Source organism: Aquarana catesbeiana, linkage group LG06, assembly GCF_042186555.1.
Source record: "Aquarana catesbeiana isolate 2022-GZ linkage group LG06, ASM4218655v1, whole genome shotgun sequence".
Classification (NCBI taxonomy): domain Eukaryota; kingdom Metazoa; phylum Chordata; class Amphibia; order Anura; family Ranidae; genus Aquarana; species Aquarana catesbeiana.
Genome location: NC_133329.1, coordinates 62,320,230 through 62,337,607, shown reverse-complemented (window position 1 = coordinate 62,337,607; position 17,378 = coordinate 62,320,230). Strand labels below are relative to the sequence as shown.

Genomic DNA, 17,378 nt, shown 5'->3' with positions numbered 1-17,378 from the left:
ACTCAAGATCATAGAACAATCCATAAAGGTTAAAATTAGCAGAATCGATTCCAGTATTACAAAGTAGATAAAAAAATTTTTTTGTTTAGTAAGCGTGGTAAAAGTGGCTGGGTACAGCAAAGAAACAGTGCTTTACCCAGCCACTTTTACCACGCTTACTAAACAAAAAAATTTTTTTATCTACTTTGTAATACTGGAATCGATTCTGCTAATTTTAACAGATACTCAGATTTGGATTTGTTTCTGTGATGCCACCCGCCTGGGACTTTATCTGGGTCAACCACATTATACATCATATGGACTAGTTTTATGTTTATATTGTTCACTAGGGAGTTATATCTCCCCACTTGTATTGTTGACACTATTTTTTTCACTATTGAATACTTTGGATGTTTCCATCAACAATTAATTTTAATTATTTTGATTTTGAATGTCTTTCACTCTTGTGATGTTGTGTGCTCTCCCTGCGAAGACAGAGCATTTTACTTGCATACAGGTGTGCTGACATTGGACGTCACACCTATATTCACTACACTTTTGAGTTTACATATCTTTTATGTTTGAGATTAGATGAGGTCACTTGCTCTTTCAAAACGTAAATAGACTTCTCTCTGTCCTATACCTTTACACTTGCTTTCTCATCATAGCGCTACACTTTTTAAATTAATTAATGCTTTCGCAGTATGCTTCGGGTCATTGTCCATCTGCACTGTGAAGCGCCGTCCAATGAGTTCTGAAGCATTTTGCTGAATATGAGCAGATAATATTGCCTGAAACACTTCAGAATTCACCCTGCTGCTTTTGTCAGCAGTCACATCATCAATAAATACAAGAGAACCAGTTCCATTGCCAGCCATACATGCCCACGCCATGACACTACCACCACCATGCTTCACTGATGAGGTGGTATGCTTTGGATCATTAGCAGTTCCTTTCCTTCTCCATACACTTCTCTTCCCATCACTCTGGTACAAGTTGATCTTGGTCTCATCTGTCCATAGGATGTTGTTCCAGAACTGTGAAGGCTTTTTTAGATGTTGTTTGGCAAACTCAAATCTGGCCTTTCTGTTTTGGAGGCTCACCAATGGTTTACATCTTGTGGTGAACCCTCTGTATTCACTCTGGTGAAGTCTTCTCTTGATTGTTGATTTTGACACACATACACCTACCTCCTGGAGAGTGTTCTTGATCTGGCCAACTGTTGTGAAGGGTGTTTTCTTCACCGGGGAAAGAATTCTTCGGTCATCCACCACAGTTGTTTTCGGTGGTCTTCCGGGTCATTTGGTGTTGCTGAGCTCACTGGTGCGTTCTTTCATTTTAAGCATGTTCCAAACAGTTGATTTGGCCACAACTAATGTTTCTGCTATCTCTCTGATGGGTTTGTTTTGTTTGTTCAGCCTAATGATGGCTTGCTTCACTGATAGTGACAGCTCTTTGGATCTCATATTGAGAGTTGACAGCAACAGATTCCAAATGCAAATAGCACACTTGAAATGAACTCTGGACCTTTTATCTGCTCCTTGTAAATAGGATAATGAGGGAATAACACACACCTGGCCATGGAACAGCTGAGCAGCCAATTGTCCCATTACTTTTGGTCCCTTAAAAAGTGGGAGGCACATATAGAAACTGTTGTAATTCCTACCCCGTTCACCTGATTTGGATGTAAATTCCCTCAAATTAAAGCTGAAAGTCTGCAGTTAAAGCACATCTTGTTTGTTTCATTTCAAATCCATTGTGGTGGTGTATAGAGCCAAAAAGATTAGAGTTGTGTCGATGTCCCAATATTTATGGACCTAACTGTATATATATTGATCACTGTGTTCTCCTGGCAGGGATGGCTCCCTGCACCCCCCACTGGGAGAACACAATAGTTCCAAGTCCATGGGAGGAAGTCCCCCATCAACACTGACTGTGTTGATGGAGGAATCAAGCAATTTTCTTTCCTGCAACCCTTTATGGTCTGCTTTAGAATAAAATAGCCTCCATCAAGCTAGATGTAATATCCTGCCCCCATTGTGTTTAGCTGGTTAGTGGGCATGGAGGAGGAGGGAGGGAGTAGGTTGTCATTTACCACTGTGTATACACCCACATGTGTGACTCTATAGTCACATGGGCTGCTCAGATGTGATCAGGGAAGGAATGCTCAGCACAGAAACTCACTGAAAACTGAGCATGTGCAGAGCTGCCAACACTGCTCTGCAAAATCCCCAGCTGAATTGGGGACATGGACAGAAGAGGGAGATGGAGAGCAGCAGGATCAACCAGGTTTTTTGCAGAATACAGAAAACAAATCCCATAGTGACTGAGTATGGGTAGCATGTAATACAACGTTTATTGATGTTTTTTATGATGTGGGTTTAGTAACACTATAAATAGAGGATGTCCCCAAAAATTTGACAAGGTCTGGCAGCCCTGGCTTTCCAGCCCCTCCACCAATGCCTAGGCTTTTATATGTTCTCTTCACTTTGTCTGCAGAGGGTAATAGTTAAATGGTAGTCAGTTTAATGCATCTATAGCCTGCTTACCTAAATTGCTCTCCTTTCACTGTACATCACTATGCTCAACGCTGTATCCTGGCCCAGGCCGACAAGTCACAGGCCTAGGGCAGCACTTTGCAGGGGGGCAGCATGGAAAGAGTCCCCGCCAGCTTGCGCTACACTCTTAGTGTAGCGCCAGTCTTATGGGGCAGACTGGGCTGAGAGGCAAATCAAGCAGCCGCACTGCTTCTGGTATGAGGCCGGCCGGCATTCCGGGGGGGGGGGGGGGGGGTGCTGCTTCTGCTTCTAATTTTGACTGTCCTCTCATCCTGGACCAGAAACCTTCCTCACTGTGCTATATGTTTTCTTCTGCACCATTGGTTATATCTTCTCAGTCCTCTCCATAAAATTATCAGAAATTTGTGCTTAAAGTAGAACCATAGGCAACACTTTTTTTTTTCATTTTGGATAGAGTAAGGGAAGGTTATAGCCCCTGTCAGTTTATTTCTTTACCATCCCTGTCCCATTGCAGAGATTTCCCTTCACTTCCTGCACCATAGCCAAACAGGAAGTGAGAGGAAATCTATGCAAATTAAGGGAATCCATTGCTCCCCCCCCCCCACAGGCCCTCAGAACTAGTGTCCCCACCCGAAAATTTCAGGGTGGGTCTTAAACAGCAAGGGGTGTGGCCTTGACAGGAAGGGGTGGGTCATATTTAAATTAGGGGGTGCACGAGTTTAGTCAAGCCTAGAGCAGCACAATACCTAAATACACTACTGACTATGCCATGTCTATAAATTTGAATACAGGGGGTCCCGGAGTTACGAACCTCCGACTTGCAAACGACTCCTACTTACGAACGGGAGGCGGCGGCAGCGAAAACATCGGAAAACTACGTCAGAAACATCGGAAAACATCGGAAAACGACGTCTCTGCCGTTCTGCCCATGTGCTTCCGACTTACGAACAAATCCGACTTCAGAACAAACAGGCAGTCCCTAATCCATTTGTAACTCGGGGACTGACTGTGGATGATTACACGTCCAGTGCTATCCTGAATACCTAGTTATGGGATTCTAGCACAACTGTACAAATGACCCCTGGAAGTCTGGTCCATAGTGTAGTGTCATCTAAAGTGTTCTTTAGTTGCTTGCCTAATGAGGGTACAGCTTGGAGGCAGATGGGGGGGATAGCTTTTGCTAGGCCATAGCCATACCTCACAACTTTTTGAGATGGGAATGAGGGACACCTACTAGCAAAAGTATGTAGGCATAGGACACGCCCCCTGCCACACCCCCTTAAAAAATAATCATTAGTTAAACCCACAAGTGATTTTTTTAACACTTCTATTCCTTTTATATTAGCTTTTGAAAAAGGTAACAATTTAGAAACTGGATGAAAAGTTTAGCGCTGGGAAACACTTTTTGATAGATGAATAGTGCATTTTATATACAGGTATATGCATCAGACCAAAATGAGGGACAAATGAGGAGGAAAGAGGGACATTGTTCCAAATCAGGGACAGTTGGGAGCTATGCCTTAGCAATGAGCCCTGCAAGGCTAACTTTTCAAACGAGAATTATATTTTACTCTGTGGCCTTGCATTGCTGATCTCGGCTGATAATTTAACTCTATATTTTTCTACTTTTTGTATTTTTTGCACCAAGCTCTGTTGAACAGTTAGGTGCAAGATTTTGTATTATGTATTTTTGTACGAAAAAAAAAATCTTAATAAAAATAAATTATTTAAAAAAAAACGGTTTCCTTGGCGTTGACTAAACAAACCAGAGTGACAACTCTTGGTTACAAGCCTGAAAGTTTTTACTTTTTAAGTTAAGTTTTATATTGAGAACAGAATTCTCTTAGGAGTTTATTTATAAGAAAATCTGTTGAGGCATTTTCACTGCCGTCGCAAAAAAATTGCCATGCTGTGTCTAACCACTTGACCTCCAGAAGATTTACCTCCCTTCATGACGAGGCCATTTTTTTTTTTTGCAATACGGCACTGCGTCACTATAACTGACAATTGCGCGGTCCTGCGATGTTGTACCCAAAGAAAATTGACGTCCTTTTTTTCCCACAAATAGAGCTTTCTTTTGGTGGTATTTGATCACCTCTGCAGTTTTTCTTTTTTGCGCTCCAAACAAAGAAAGACCGAAAATTTTGAAAAAAAAAATATATATTTTTTACTTTTTGGTATAAAACATATCCAATGAAAAAAAAGGGCTAAATGTGTTCCCTGGGAGGTGCTTTCTAACTGTGGGGGGATGGATTCACTGGAGGAAAAGAGTGATCGTGATTCAGCTTAGCTGAGAAAGGCTCTCTCTCTTTTCTTCCTTGAGCAGCAGTGTGCTTTGTTTACATTGGCACACTACTACTCCGGTTCTCTTCTGAATGATCGGTGGGTCGCAGCGGCTATCGCGGCTGCCAGACCCGCTGATCGGCTCCCGTTGTGTCCAATCACAGCGGGAACGGCGCACACACCCCCTAAACCGCGTGCACGAAACCACGTACAGGTAAGATATTTCACGCAGCCGGGCCGCCCTGCCGCAATAATGTATGTGGGGCGGTCTGGAAGCAGTTAACTGACAATTGCGCCATCATGCGACGCTATACCCAAAAAAATTTGATGTCTTTTTTTCCTACAAACAGAGCTTTCTTTTGGTGGTATTTGATCACCTCTGTGTTTTTTTTGCTCTATAAACAAAAAGACTGACAATTTAAAAAAAAAAAAAACAATATTTTTTACTTTCTGCTATAATGCATATTCAATAACATTTAAAAAAAAAAATCAAGGTTCTTCTTAAATTTAGGCCAATATATATTCTTCTACATATTTTTGGTAAAACAAAATTGCAAAAAGCGTATATTGATTGGTTTGCGCAAAAGTTATAGCGTCTACCAGTGGCGGCGGGTGGTAATTTTTCTGGGGGGGGTGGCAAATAGTGCACCCACAGCCACCCCCTCAGTTGGGTTGGTCGGTCTGTTCCGTCGGCCGGTCAGTCGGTGCACTTACCCCATCCATGGTGGCCAATCACAGGCGGCTTCCACTGCTCTCCTCTGCAGGTAACATGGCAGCTTCTCCTTCCCCTTCCGTCTCCTCCCTCCTCCTCTGCGGCAAATCAAAACGCTTCTCCTTTCGGCCAATCGGGAAACGGGTCTCAGACCTGCTTCCTGATTGACGGAAAGGAGATTCAGTGTGAGAATAGTGAATATTCATTCGCTGCTCTCACACACTTCGGTGGGCTCCGAGCGCATTCTCTGTGCCCCGAGCACACCCTATTTTGAAGCACCGATTAGAGCCCCTGGCTCCTGGCGTCTGCAAACTATGGGATATTATTTTTTTTTCTACTAGTAAATGGCAGTGGTTATCGACTTTTAGCGGGACTGCGATATTACAGTGTACATTCTGACACTTTGTGGGGATCAGTGACACTAATGCAGTGATCAGTGCTAAATAATATGCACTGTCACTGTTTTAATGGCACTGGCAAGGAAGGGGCTAACATTAGAGGCGATCAAAGAGTTAACTGTGTGCCTAGCCTGTGTTTTACTATACTATGCGGGAGGTGCATTTACTAGATGGAATTTATTCCCTGCTTTGCAGGGACACAAACTACATCCCCTCCTCCCTGTCAGAACGGCGATCCGCCCTGTTTACATAAGCAGATCGCAGTTTTGTGTGTCTGACTGATGATCGGCGAGTGTCGGAGGACATCGAGTACCTGGCACCCGCCAATCAGCTTCTGCGGTGTGTGTGATCACAGTGGAAGCAAGCCGCCGCCGATGTGCATGCGCGCCCTCCAACCCGGAAGAGCTCGATCACGTATATATACACGTGATCCAGTGCATAGGTGCTGCCCTGTAGCAGTAAAACTGCTATAGGGCATACTGACGCGGCTAATATGTGTATTTCCTATAATCATCAGCTCCATCTAGTGGCCATAATGTGATATTTTCCTGAAATGTTGCAATCAGGAAAATACTGTTTTATGGCCACTAGATGGAGCTGACAATCATATTAGGATCATACACAATTTAGACACATTACAGAAATTTTTTACGATGAGTGCATGCACACAACAATTTTTAGAAAGTTGACTCCCTAGTGTAAATGGTTTCATGATTTATACTCAGTGTACCCAGGGAAAGTATGTCTACAGATTTTTGTAGTGTCTGCAAGCAATGCATTCTTGTGTTCCTAATAAATTCTATAGTAATACCTGTCACTGTGAGCTCTCCCGTCCTCTTCTCCAGAGGGGTCTCCAGAATGGGGTGTGTCACCCGGCAGATGAACTCTGATTTGTGCTCTGTTTTCAGTAACACGGATACAATGAGGGAGGCGGTACAGGTGTAAGTCTTATCAGATTCCTGTGTGATCTCCAACACCGGAATCTTATATCTATCACCAGTAGACACTTCATACAGCTCCGGCTTTCCTCCTTCTCTCCGTAACCACTTCACCTCCAGATTGTCAGGGAAATACCCCCGGATCACACATTGCAGCTTGGCTTCTCTGTCGTGTACTAAAGATGGGACTTCAATGTCATCCATCACTGGACACCAAGGAAAATCTGAAACAAGGATCAGAACACAAGACGATGAGTATAGAGTGGAGAAGAGTAATAGGCAGTCAATTGCACCTGTGCCAATATTTGCCCATCCTATCTGCCCTCTGTTCTGTAGCCTTTGCCAAACGCTTTACCATTTGAGTGTTGGATGCAACGCTGTATCCTGTCCTATCATCCTGGACCACAAACCTTCCTCACTGTGCTATATGTTTTCTGTTGCACCACTGGCATGGTTATATCGTCTTAGTCCTCTCAATAAAATTTTCAGAAATTTGTGCTTAAAGTAGAACTATAGGCAACACTTTTTTTTTTTCATTTTGGATAGAATAAAGGAGGGTTATAGCCCCTGTCAGTTTTTTTTTTTTTTACCATCCCTGTCCCATTGCAGAGATTTCCCTTCACTTCCTGCCCCACATAGCCAAACAGGAAGTGAGAGAAAATCTATGAAAATTAAGGGAATCCATTGCCCCCCCCCCCCCCCTTCCAGGCCCTCAGAACTAGTGTCCCCACTCGAAAATTTGAGGGTGGATCTTAAACAGCAAGGGGTGTGGCCTTGACAGGAAGGGGTGGGTCATATTTAAATTAGGGGGGGCACGAGTTTAGTGAGGCCTAGGGCAGCACAAAATCTAAATACACTACTAGTTGGATATCCTGTGTCCCCATCCACTGCTGGGGTTCTATTCTCTGACTCTGACACCGCTGCCAGGTCCTATGTAAACTGGTGAGGTGGTAGTAAAGAAAAACGTTATCTGACACTCCAGGAAGTGTCAATTGCCAAGGACACTAATGGAGGCTGCAGCACTGGGATGGAGGAAAGGTGGGAGAGTTGTGTATAACACGTCTTCTATTGCAGAGAGCTTTTTTCTCAAACTTTTTGTTTGGTAACTTGACAGGGTTGGTTACATATTGGTAGCCTGGCAGCTTTCCACTATAAAAAAAAAATGATGATGCTGTATGGGTGCATATCACTCAATGCATTTGCCAGGAAAGGAGTCACTAGAAAATGCATTGAGGGCCCACAGCACCCTGTATGCATCACTCCCTCTCTGGCTATAGCAACAAGGTTTCACTCCCTCAATGTTAGTTAGTGAGTGAAATTGAGGGAGCAACATATGAAAAGTAGGTAAGTGTATCACCTAACTGTGTTCCCGAAGTGAGCCTTCCAAAGTCAAATGTTCAACAGTGCCATCATTGCTAGTCGGACAGGGCAGGGCCTTAATTCAGAAACTGACTGAAACTTAAAGCGGTTGTATACCCGCACGGAAAAAAAAAAAAACATGTAAGGCAGCACATACTAGCTCTTTATGAAATACTCACCTTAGAACAAGGCGTCAGCATCTGATCCCGGTCCACACAGAGGGAGCTGGCATTTTGCCTTCGGCGCTTCTTCCGGGTTCGCAGCTCCGGTGCTGTGAGTGTCCGGAGCCGCGATTACGTCACTCATACACATGCACGCAGGAGTCTTCTTCCCGGGCAGGGTCCGTCTGCCGGACCTTCAGCCAGGCCTTCACAGGAAATGCGCCACTGACGTCAACGGCTGCATGCAAAGTGAATATCTCCTAAACTGTACAGGTTTAGGAGATATTCATTTTACCTACAGGTAAGCCTTATAATAGGCTTACCTGTAGGTAAAAATTAAGACAAAGGGTATACAACCACTTTAACTTCAGAGGCTCTGTTGTGATATTTGAAGATCAATTACTGTGCAGTACATGCAGCTACAGGGGTCAGTGATGGTCAGTGGCAGATTGCTTTAAGTTCCTTTTACTGAATGTTATAAATGCATAGCTCCCAACTGTTCCTGATTTGGAGGGACTGTCCCTGATTTGGAGCAATGTCCCTCTGTCCCTCATTCCTCCTCATTTGTCCCTCATTTCGGTTTTATCTATATAGTTGTATATAAAATGCACTTTTTATCTTTCAAAAAGTGTTTCCCAGTGCTAAACCTTTCATCTGATTTCTAAATTGCTGCATTTGTACATTTTAAAAGCCAATATAAAGGAATAGTAGTGATAAAAAAGCCTGTATGGATTTAATTAACCTTTTTTTGTGGTTAATTCTCCTTTAAGGGGGGTGTGGCGGGGGGGCATGTCCTATGCCTACATACATTTGCAAGTAGGTGTCCCTCATTCCCATCTCAAAATGTTAGGAGGTATGTAAATGTGTAAATACTTTAATGCCCATAGTCTGGGAATGGTACAATTTAAAAGCAAACAGTAAAATAGAGGCAACAGAGGATGAGGAATGGAGTGACGCTCTAGACACCTGCAAACTAGTTTCTCCTAAACTTTCTGATCGTCTCACACAGATCTATATAATTCACTGTTCTTACTTCATTCCACTTAGAGCATCTAGGTATAAACGAGATCAACCTGCTAACTGTATGATGTGTACCCAGGCAACAGGAACGTTCTATCACCTACTCTGGAGCTGTCCCAAGATCCATGGCTTCTGGACACAGATTGTATAGGTTCTTCATGACACCATGGGTTCTCCCCTTACCTCACACCCCAAGCCGTGCCTTTTGGGTATATACCCAGAACCTGACATGGATGAATTTACTAAAATATTTCTGAACGAAACACTTTTCTACAAGAAGAGTCATAGCAAAACAGTGGATGAGGACCACCCCACCCGAGTTCAGTTCATGGTTAGCAGAAGTGAACAATAGCTTATTGTACAAAAAGCTTATCTACACGCTTAGAGGCTGCCCATCCAAGTACGCCAAAATCTGGGATCGCTTCTAAAACCTCAGCTGATAGGAAGACCCCTTTTTTGCCAGTGCCTTACATTCTAATATTTTTTCCATTACTCCATATCATATCTGTAATGAGATAAAATATAATACGGGATGTACCATGCGTCATTTCATTATCTCCATGTAAATGTGTGTCTCACCATGTAACATATTGTTTATGGGATGTCTGACCAAATAACTGTTTGTAAGATTGTCAACCACATCTGATATTTCCTACACAAATGTACTATTTGTAAATTTAGGGGTTTTTTTTCTAATAAAAAACTGTTTAAATTGAAAAGTAAACAGTAAATGGTGACACCTTTTAAAGACAGTTCCTGATATCCCGGCTGATCCAGAGATCTGTGAGTCCAGGTCACTCGTACTTTAGAACCAGGACCCATGAAGTGTTTCCAGGGGATCGTACAGATACTGTTGCATCGAGATGTGTAATCGTTGTCATACTTTATATCCTCAGTAGACGGCAGTTCTTGGTTATTTCCAACTCCACAGTTCCATTTTATTTGGATATCTCCGGGATAAAAGTTCTCCAAAGTTAAAGAACACAAAACATTTCCTGAGTCATCCAGGGAGAGATCTATAGGACCTTTTATTGACGGCTTTTCTGGAAAATGAAATGAATACGGTCATTATTAGTAATAACAGACATTCTATATCACCAGTTAAGTCTATGTAAACCCTAACAATAAACTACTCCTATTTATTCCCCTTAGGTCTGCTAAAAATAAATTGATAGAGTTTTGTTATATCTCCACAATAGTGTAGAAAATATACCTGCGATCCTGCCAGAGATCTAGTGAGCTTGTAACTTCCTGTCTGCCTCTACATTGACTTGTGCAGTGTTCTCCACCCATCCAGGTCAACTCTATGGGCTACAGAACACCTCCATCCTATGTTAAGGAGATGAGGAGGTACAGATATGCAATATGGATATATATTAGACCGTTAGCCCATTTTATAGGTACAAGAACAGGTCCAGTATAGGTCTCTGCAACCCTTTGGAGCCCAGTGCATCCTTATAAACCCCTAAACACCACTTTGATTTCACATTCCATTATGGATCTCAATGAATTTCACTAAAAATTTGAACATTTTTTAGAGACAATTGAGGAAAAAAAGCACTTTCAATTTCGCTAATTTCTAGATACAAACAAAACAGAGGGTTTTCACACTGCTAATTCCAGTTAGTACAGCATCAAAAAAATTTTTTTTCTATATCTATATTTTAGGATATTCATAGTGCTCTAGGAATCCTTGGTTGTGCATTATGGTTCAATTATTGTTTTACAAATAATGGCACAATAATGCACAAAAGGAACATGGATATCTAAAGACAGATATAGCACTATATTACCAAAATTATTAAATATTGGGACACCTACCATTACACGCACATGAACTTAATGACATCCCAGTCTTAAGCCTTATACACACGATCGGACTTCCATCAGACTTTTCCGTGGATTTTGGTCCGAAGGGCGTTGGCCGTGAATTTGTTCTGCATACACACAGCAGAACATTTTCAGCCAACTTTCACCAAATCACGTCGTTTTTCAGCTCTTTACCGCCACCCTTTGGGCACCTTCTGCTATTGTTGTCTGATCTTTAGCATTGGTTCTGAGCATGCGTGTTTGTACTTTGGACTTTAGTCCTATGGACTTATGTACACACGATTGGATTATCCTCCATCGGACATTTGTTGCCGGAAAGTTTGAGAGCATGCACAGCGAACATTTGTCCGATGGATCATACACACGGTCGGATTGTCCGATAAAACAGGTCAGTCGGACCGCTGTTGTCAAAAAGTCAGATCGTGTGTATGGGCCTTTAGTCTGTAGGGTTCAATATTGAGTTGGCCCACCCTTTGCAGCTACAACAGCTTCAACTCTTCTGGGAAGGCTGTCCACAAGGTTTAGGAGTGTGTCTATGGGAATGTTTGACCATTCTTCCAGAAGCAAATTTGTGAGGTCAGGCACTGATGTGGACGAGAAGGCCTGGTTCACAGTCCCCACTCTATTTCATCCCAAAGGCGTTCTATCGGGTTGAGGTCTGGACTCTGTGTAGTCCAGTCAAGTTCCTCCTCCCAAAATTTGCTCATCCATGTTTTTATGGACATTGCTTTGTGCACTGCTGCGCAGTCATGTTGGAACAGGAAGGGGCCATCCCCAAACTGTTCCCACAAAGTTGGGAGCATGAAATTGTCCAAAATATCTTGGTATGCTGACGCCTTGAGCGCTGGTTCACACAGGGGCAACACGACTTACAGCGCGACTTAGCAAGGCGACTTCAGCGCGACCTCAGCGCAACTTCAGCGCGACTTCAGCGCGACTTCAGCGCGACTTGAGGCGACTTACAAGGCGACTTCAAGTCGCCTCCAAGACAGGCGACTTTCCAGTGGCCAATCAAACTACAATCCGCTCTGGGGGAGGGAGGGGTTTGCGTGAAAAAAACATCTTCTCTTCCTGTGAAGTCGCTTCACTATAGACCACGATCCGACTTGTAGGCGACTTCCATTGAAATCAATGGGTACAAGTCGCCTACAAGTCGCCTTGAAGTAGTACAGGGACCTTTTCTGAAGTCGGAGCGACTTCAGTAGCGTACATATAGACGGCTCTCATTCACTTACATGGACTTTCAGATGTCAAGCGACTTGGGGCGACTTGAGGTCTGACAAGTCGGATCCCAAGTCGCGGTAGTGTGAACCGGCACTAAGAGTTCCCTTCACTGGAACTAAGTGCCGGTTCACACTACCGCGACTTGGGATCCGACTTGTCAGACCTCAAGTCGCCCCAAGTCGCTTGACATCTGAAAGTCCATGTAAGTGAATGAGAGCCGTCTATATGTACGCTACTGAAGTCGCTCCGACTTCAGAAAAGGTCCCTGTACTACTTCAAGGCGACTTGTAGGCGACTTGTACCCATTGATTTCAATGGAAGTCGCCTACAAGTCGGATCGTGGTCTATAGTGAAGCGACTTCACAGGAAGAGAAGATGTTTTTTTCACGCAAACCCCTCCCTCCCCCAGAGCGGATTGTAGTTTGATTGGCCACTGGAAAGTCGCCTGTCTTGGAGGCGACTTGAAGTCGCCTTGTAAGTCGCCTCAAGTCGCGCTGAAGTCGCGCTGAAGTTGCGCTGAGGTCGCGCTGAAGTCGCCTTGCTAAGTCGCGCTGTAAGTCGTGTTGCCCCTGTGTGAACCAGCGCTAAGAGGCCAAGCCCAACCCCTGAAAAACAACCCCCCACCATAATTCCCCCTCCACCAAATGATTTGGACCAGTGCACAAAGCTTTAATTCAAGGGGTTGAACATAAATATCAAGTACAAATTTTAGGAACTGCAACCATTTTTATACACAGTTCCCCCATTTTCAGAATTGACGTCCTTTTTTTCCCACAAATAGAGCTTTCTTTTGGTGGTACTTGATCACCTCTGTGGTTTTTATTTTTTGCACTATAGACAAAAAAAGAGTGACAATTTAAAAAAAAACGAATTTTGTACTTTTTGCTATAATAAATATCCCCATTTTTTTTTAAAAAAGCAAATTTTTTCTCAGTTTAGGCCGATATGTATTCTTTTACATATTTTTGGTAAAAAAAATCACAATAATAGGGTATAGATTTATAGCATTTTTATTTTTTTTATTTTTTTTTACTAGTGATGGCGGTGATCTGCGATTTTTATTGTGACTGCGACATTATGGCGGACAAATCAGACAATTTTTACACATTTTTGGGACCATTGGAATTAATACAGCGATCAATGCTATAAAAATGCACTGATTACTGTAAAAATGTCACTGGCAGGGAAGGGGTTAACACTAGGGGGCGATCAAGGGGTTAACTGTGTTCCCTAACTGAAGGGGGAGGGACTAACTAGAGGAAGTGACGGATTGTGGTTCCTAGCTAATAGGAACACACGATCTGTCACTCCTGTCAGAGCAGAACAGGGAAGTGTGTGTTTACACACACTCGTCCCTGTTCTGTGTCTCCTGGTCACGATCGCTCGTGGCAGGCGGTCATCGCGGCCGTCGGCCACGAGCATCGGCACCCCCACTGTGCAGCGGGCGCACGCCTGCTATACCGACCCCGCAAGCCGACGTATAGCTTGACGGCTCGCGCGGCGGAGCCAACCTGCCACAGTATAACTGCGGCGGTTGGTCGGGAAGCCGTTAAGGCCCGTACACACGCTTTGACTTTCAGACGTCAATTGTGTTACGACGACCGATCGTCCGCAAATCTTACCATTAGTACGGTGCTTTGGACAGCAGATTTCACTTTTTCATCAGACAAAAGCTGGATGTGCAAACTATAAAATTTTTGTCGGATGTGAACTCAACGTCTGATTTTCGTTTCAATACTTTGGTTTTCGTATGAAAAAAATCGTAAGAGCAAGAATAGGCAGAACAAATACATACAAAACTATTCAACACATTACGTCACTTCTGACGTTGTATTCTGTCAAACGAAAATTCTTGTATTGTTAGTAACCTCTTCACTTTCGACATGAGACTAGCATGCCACAAAAATCGGACGTTTTGTGGTCTGAAAATCAAAGTGTGTGTACGAGGCTTTAGAATCAACTCCAGACCATTTACCTTCTTAATTGATGAAGAAATAATGAAGGAGAAGCCCACACCTGGCCATGAAATAGCTTTTGAATCAATTGTTAAATTACCTTTGGTCCCTTGAAAAAGTGGGATGGCTATTCTTAAGAGCTGTAATTCCTAAACTCTTTTGCCTCGTACACACAATCTGATTTTTCGACGGGAAATGTTGGATGTGAGCCTGTTGGCGGTAAGTCTGACCGTGTGTATGCTCCATCAGACATTTGTTGTCGGACTTTCCGCCAACAAATGTTGGCTAGCAGGTTCTCAAATTTTCCGCCAACAAATGTTTGTTGTCGGACTTTCCGATTGTGTGTACACACGTCCGTCACACAAAAGTCCAAAGTACAGAGACGCATGCTCGGAATCAAGCGCTCAGTTTTGTAAAACTAGCGTTCATAATGGAGATATCACATGACTATTGAACTTCCTTTTTATTGGCTCGCCGTACGCCTTGTACGTCACTACGTTCGTAATTGTTGGCCAACATTTGTGTGACCGTGTGTATGCAAGACGAGCTGGAGCCAACAACCTTGGAACAAAATTCCACAGTGTTGTTGTCGGAAAGTCCGATCGTGTGTACGGAGCATTTGTCCGATTTGGATGTGCATGCCCTATAATTAAACCTGAGAGTGTGCACTTCCAGTCCATATCCATTATATAACTTCAGCTTAAATATGTTTTGGTAAATACTGAAAAAAAAAAAAATTGTGCCTGTGTCCAAATATATGTGGACCGAGAAGATGAATAAATAAAATGGACACAAAACCAATATAGTTTCCCTTTAAAAGGTCTCTCCTCTCTAGAATAGAGGCTAGTTTGTGCCAATTTTCCTTTATATTGCACTCAATAACAGAATCATCTGCAGAAGATATACTAATAAAGTGTCCTTACTGTAGCAGAAACTGAAGTTCAGCGTTCTTTCCTCACATCTCTCACCACATTGGAGTTCACATTTGATCTCAGTGTTCTTGTGACTGGATTTGGTTGGGTTGAAGCTCAGTACAGTTGTAGCATTTTGTAGTCCGTTATCCTCTGTCTGGTCAGTTTTTACAGTGTATTCATGGTTTATTAATGGTCCGGCTTCTTCATCTTTGATTGCCGGACTCTCTGATATTATAATCGGCCTTTGGTCCTGTTCTCTAACTATCCAAGTCACCTTCACCGCATCTGGACACTTGGATGCCATACAAAATAAATTGACCTTCTCTTCATTTCCCCGTACATGTTCCTTGTGGATGTGACTCACCTGAAACTGCTGCAAGTCTGTTAAAAAAGGGGGGAAAAAAAGTAATTACATGTTAGAGCTTCTGTCTGTTGGAGAGAAGCCTGTGCAAGAGTTTACACAGCAACTGGCTACCTAATTAGGATCTTACCTCAAGATCTGTCTCTGCTCATTTCTACTACTAATTGAGAAATACAAGATACTGTTGGGGCCCTTTCACACTGGGGCGGTTTGCAGGCGCTATTGCGCTAATAATAGCGCCTGCAAACTGACCCGAAAGTGCCACTGCTTTGTATCCAGTGTGAAAGCCCCGAGGGCTTGCACACTGGAGCGATGCGCTGGCAGGACGGGAAAAAAAAGTCCTGCTAGCAGCATCTTCAGGGCGGTGAAGGAGTGGAGTGTATTCCGCTCCTTCACCGCTTCTGCCCATTGAAATCAATGGGACGGCGCGGCTATACCGCCGGCAAAGCACCTCTGCAGAGGCACCTTGCGGTGGTTTTTAACCCTTTGTCGGCCGCTAGCGGGGGGTAAAACTGCCCCGCTAGCAGCCGAATACCAACGGTAAAACGCCGCTAATAATAGCGGCGTTTTACCGCTGACGCCGCCCCCGCCCCAGTGTGAAAGGGCCCTTAACGATCATAATCTAATTGTAGCGCTACCCCAGCAGAAGCCGCTGATATTTTGCCCGGGTCTCCCCACTGTTTAAAGCGGGATTCCGTCCAAAAAAAAAAAAAGATTTTAAAGTCAGCAGATACTGACACTGTAGCTGCTGACTTTAAATAAGTACTTACCTGTCCTGGGTGCCCGCGATGTCGGCCGCCCGAGGCCGACCCGTTCCTCGGCTCTCAGGTGCCGGCACCGCCATCCTAAGTAAGGGAAACAGGCAGTGGAGCCTTGCGGCTTCACTGCCAGTTTCCTACTGCGCACGCGCGAGCGGCGCGGCGCTCCGTTCTGTGAATGGCCCCGTGGTGTTCTGGGAACACACACAGTTCCCAGAAGACAACGGGGCTGCTTACCGAGGAGAAGAACACGCCGCGGAATAGGAAGAGGCAGATTAGGAAGACTGCCTAGCAACAAGGGTTTAGGTAAGTTTAAATTTTTTTTTTTTTTTTTTCAAATGTTTTTTTTTTTTATTTTTTTTAGGATTTTTGGTGATTTTTTTTTTTTCAGGGTGGCCCTCCACTTTAATCCACAGCCAGTCACAGATTATTTCCCACACAGCCAGGTGCACACACCCTTCCACTCGTTGTCTCCAATGACCAGTCTAGGGGATTTGTTTTGTTTTATTTGGAGAACTTGGATAAGGAAGGGATATAGCAGGATACTCCAAATTTAACTACAGGTGAGGACAGCTTTCTCTGTAGACCTGTGTAGCAGATGGTACAGAATAGAGCAAAGTCTCTTTTTAGTAGAAGGAATTTAGTGGACCCTGCTCTTCAAGACACCAGCCGGTGTCCCCTATAGCCTACACCCAGCAGCTGACTTCTAGCACCCAGAGGGGGATTTGGCAACACAAGTCTTTAAGATCCCTTTAGGGACAGACTGTACTCACGAGGCCCTGGTCACCTTCCTCCGTGATACCAGACAGGATCCATGGACATCCTTCCTCAGTCACTCTCAGGAGAACCTTGGATTTTAGCAGTCGCTGTTCAGGCCTTCGGGTCGCCCACCTGAGGCCACACGTCAGCCTGTGCTGGGGAGAGGCAACAAGCCACCTCCCCAACCAGACCTCTCCTCTCTGGAGAA

At 43.9% G+C, this 17,378-nt stretch overlaps 1 protein-coding gene across 2 annotated transcripts in view; it reads right to left on the bottom strand.

Moving 5' to 3' along the window:
• The window catches only part of LOC141148553 (uncharacterized), a 107,684-nt gene that overhangs the window by 25,665 nt on the left and 64,641 nt on the right, over positions 1-17,378 (bottom strand). For both annotated transcript variants that reach the window (XM_073636102.1, XM_073636101.1), the window contains 3 exons: positions 15,302-15,673; positions 10,110-10,412; positions 6,703-7,053 (listed from right to left, as the gene is read on the bottom strand). In XM_073636102.1, coding sequence (XP_073492203.1) covers positions 6,703-7,053; positions 10,110-10,412; positions 15,302-15,673 — 1,026 coding nt within the window. The remainder of the gene's footprint in view (positions 1-6,702; positions 7,054-10,109; positions 10,413-15,301; positions 15,674-17,378) is intronic.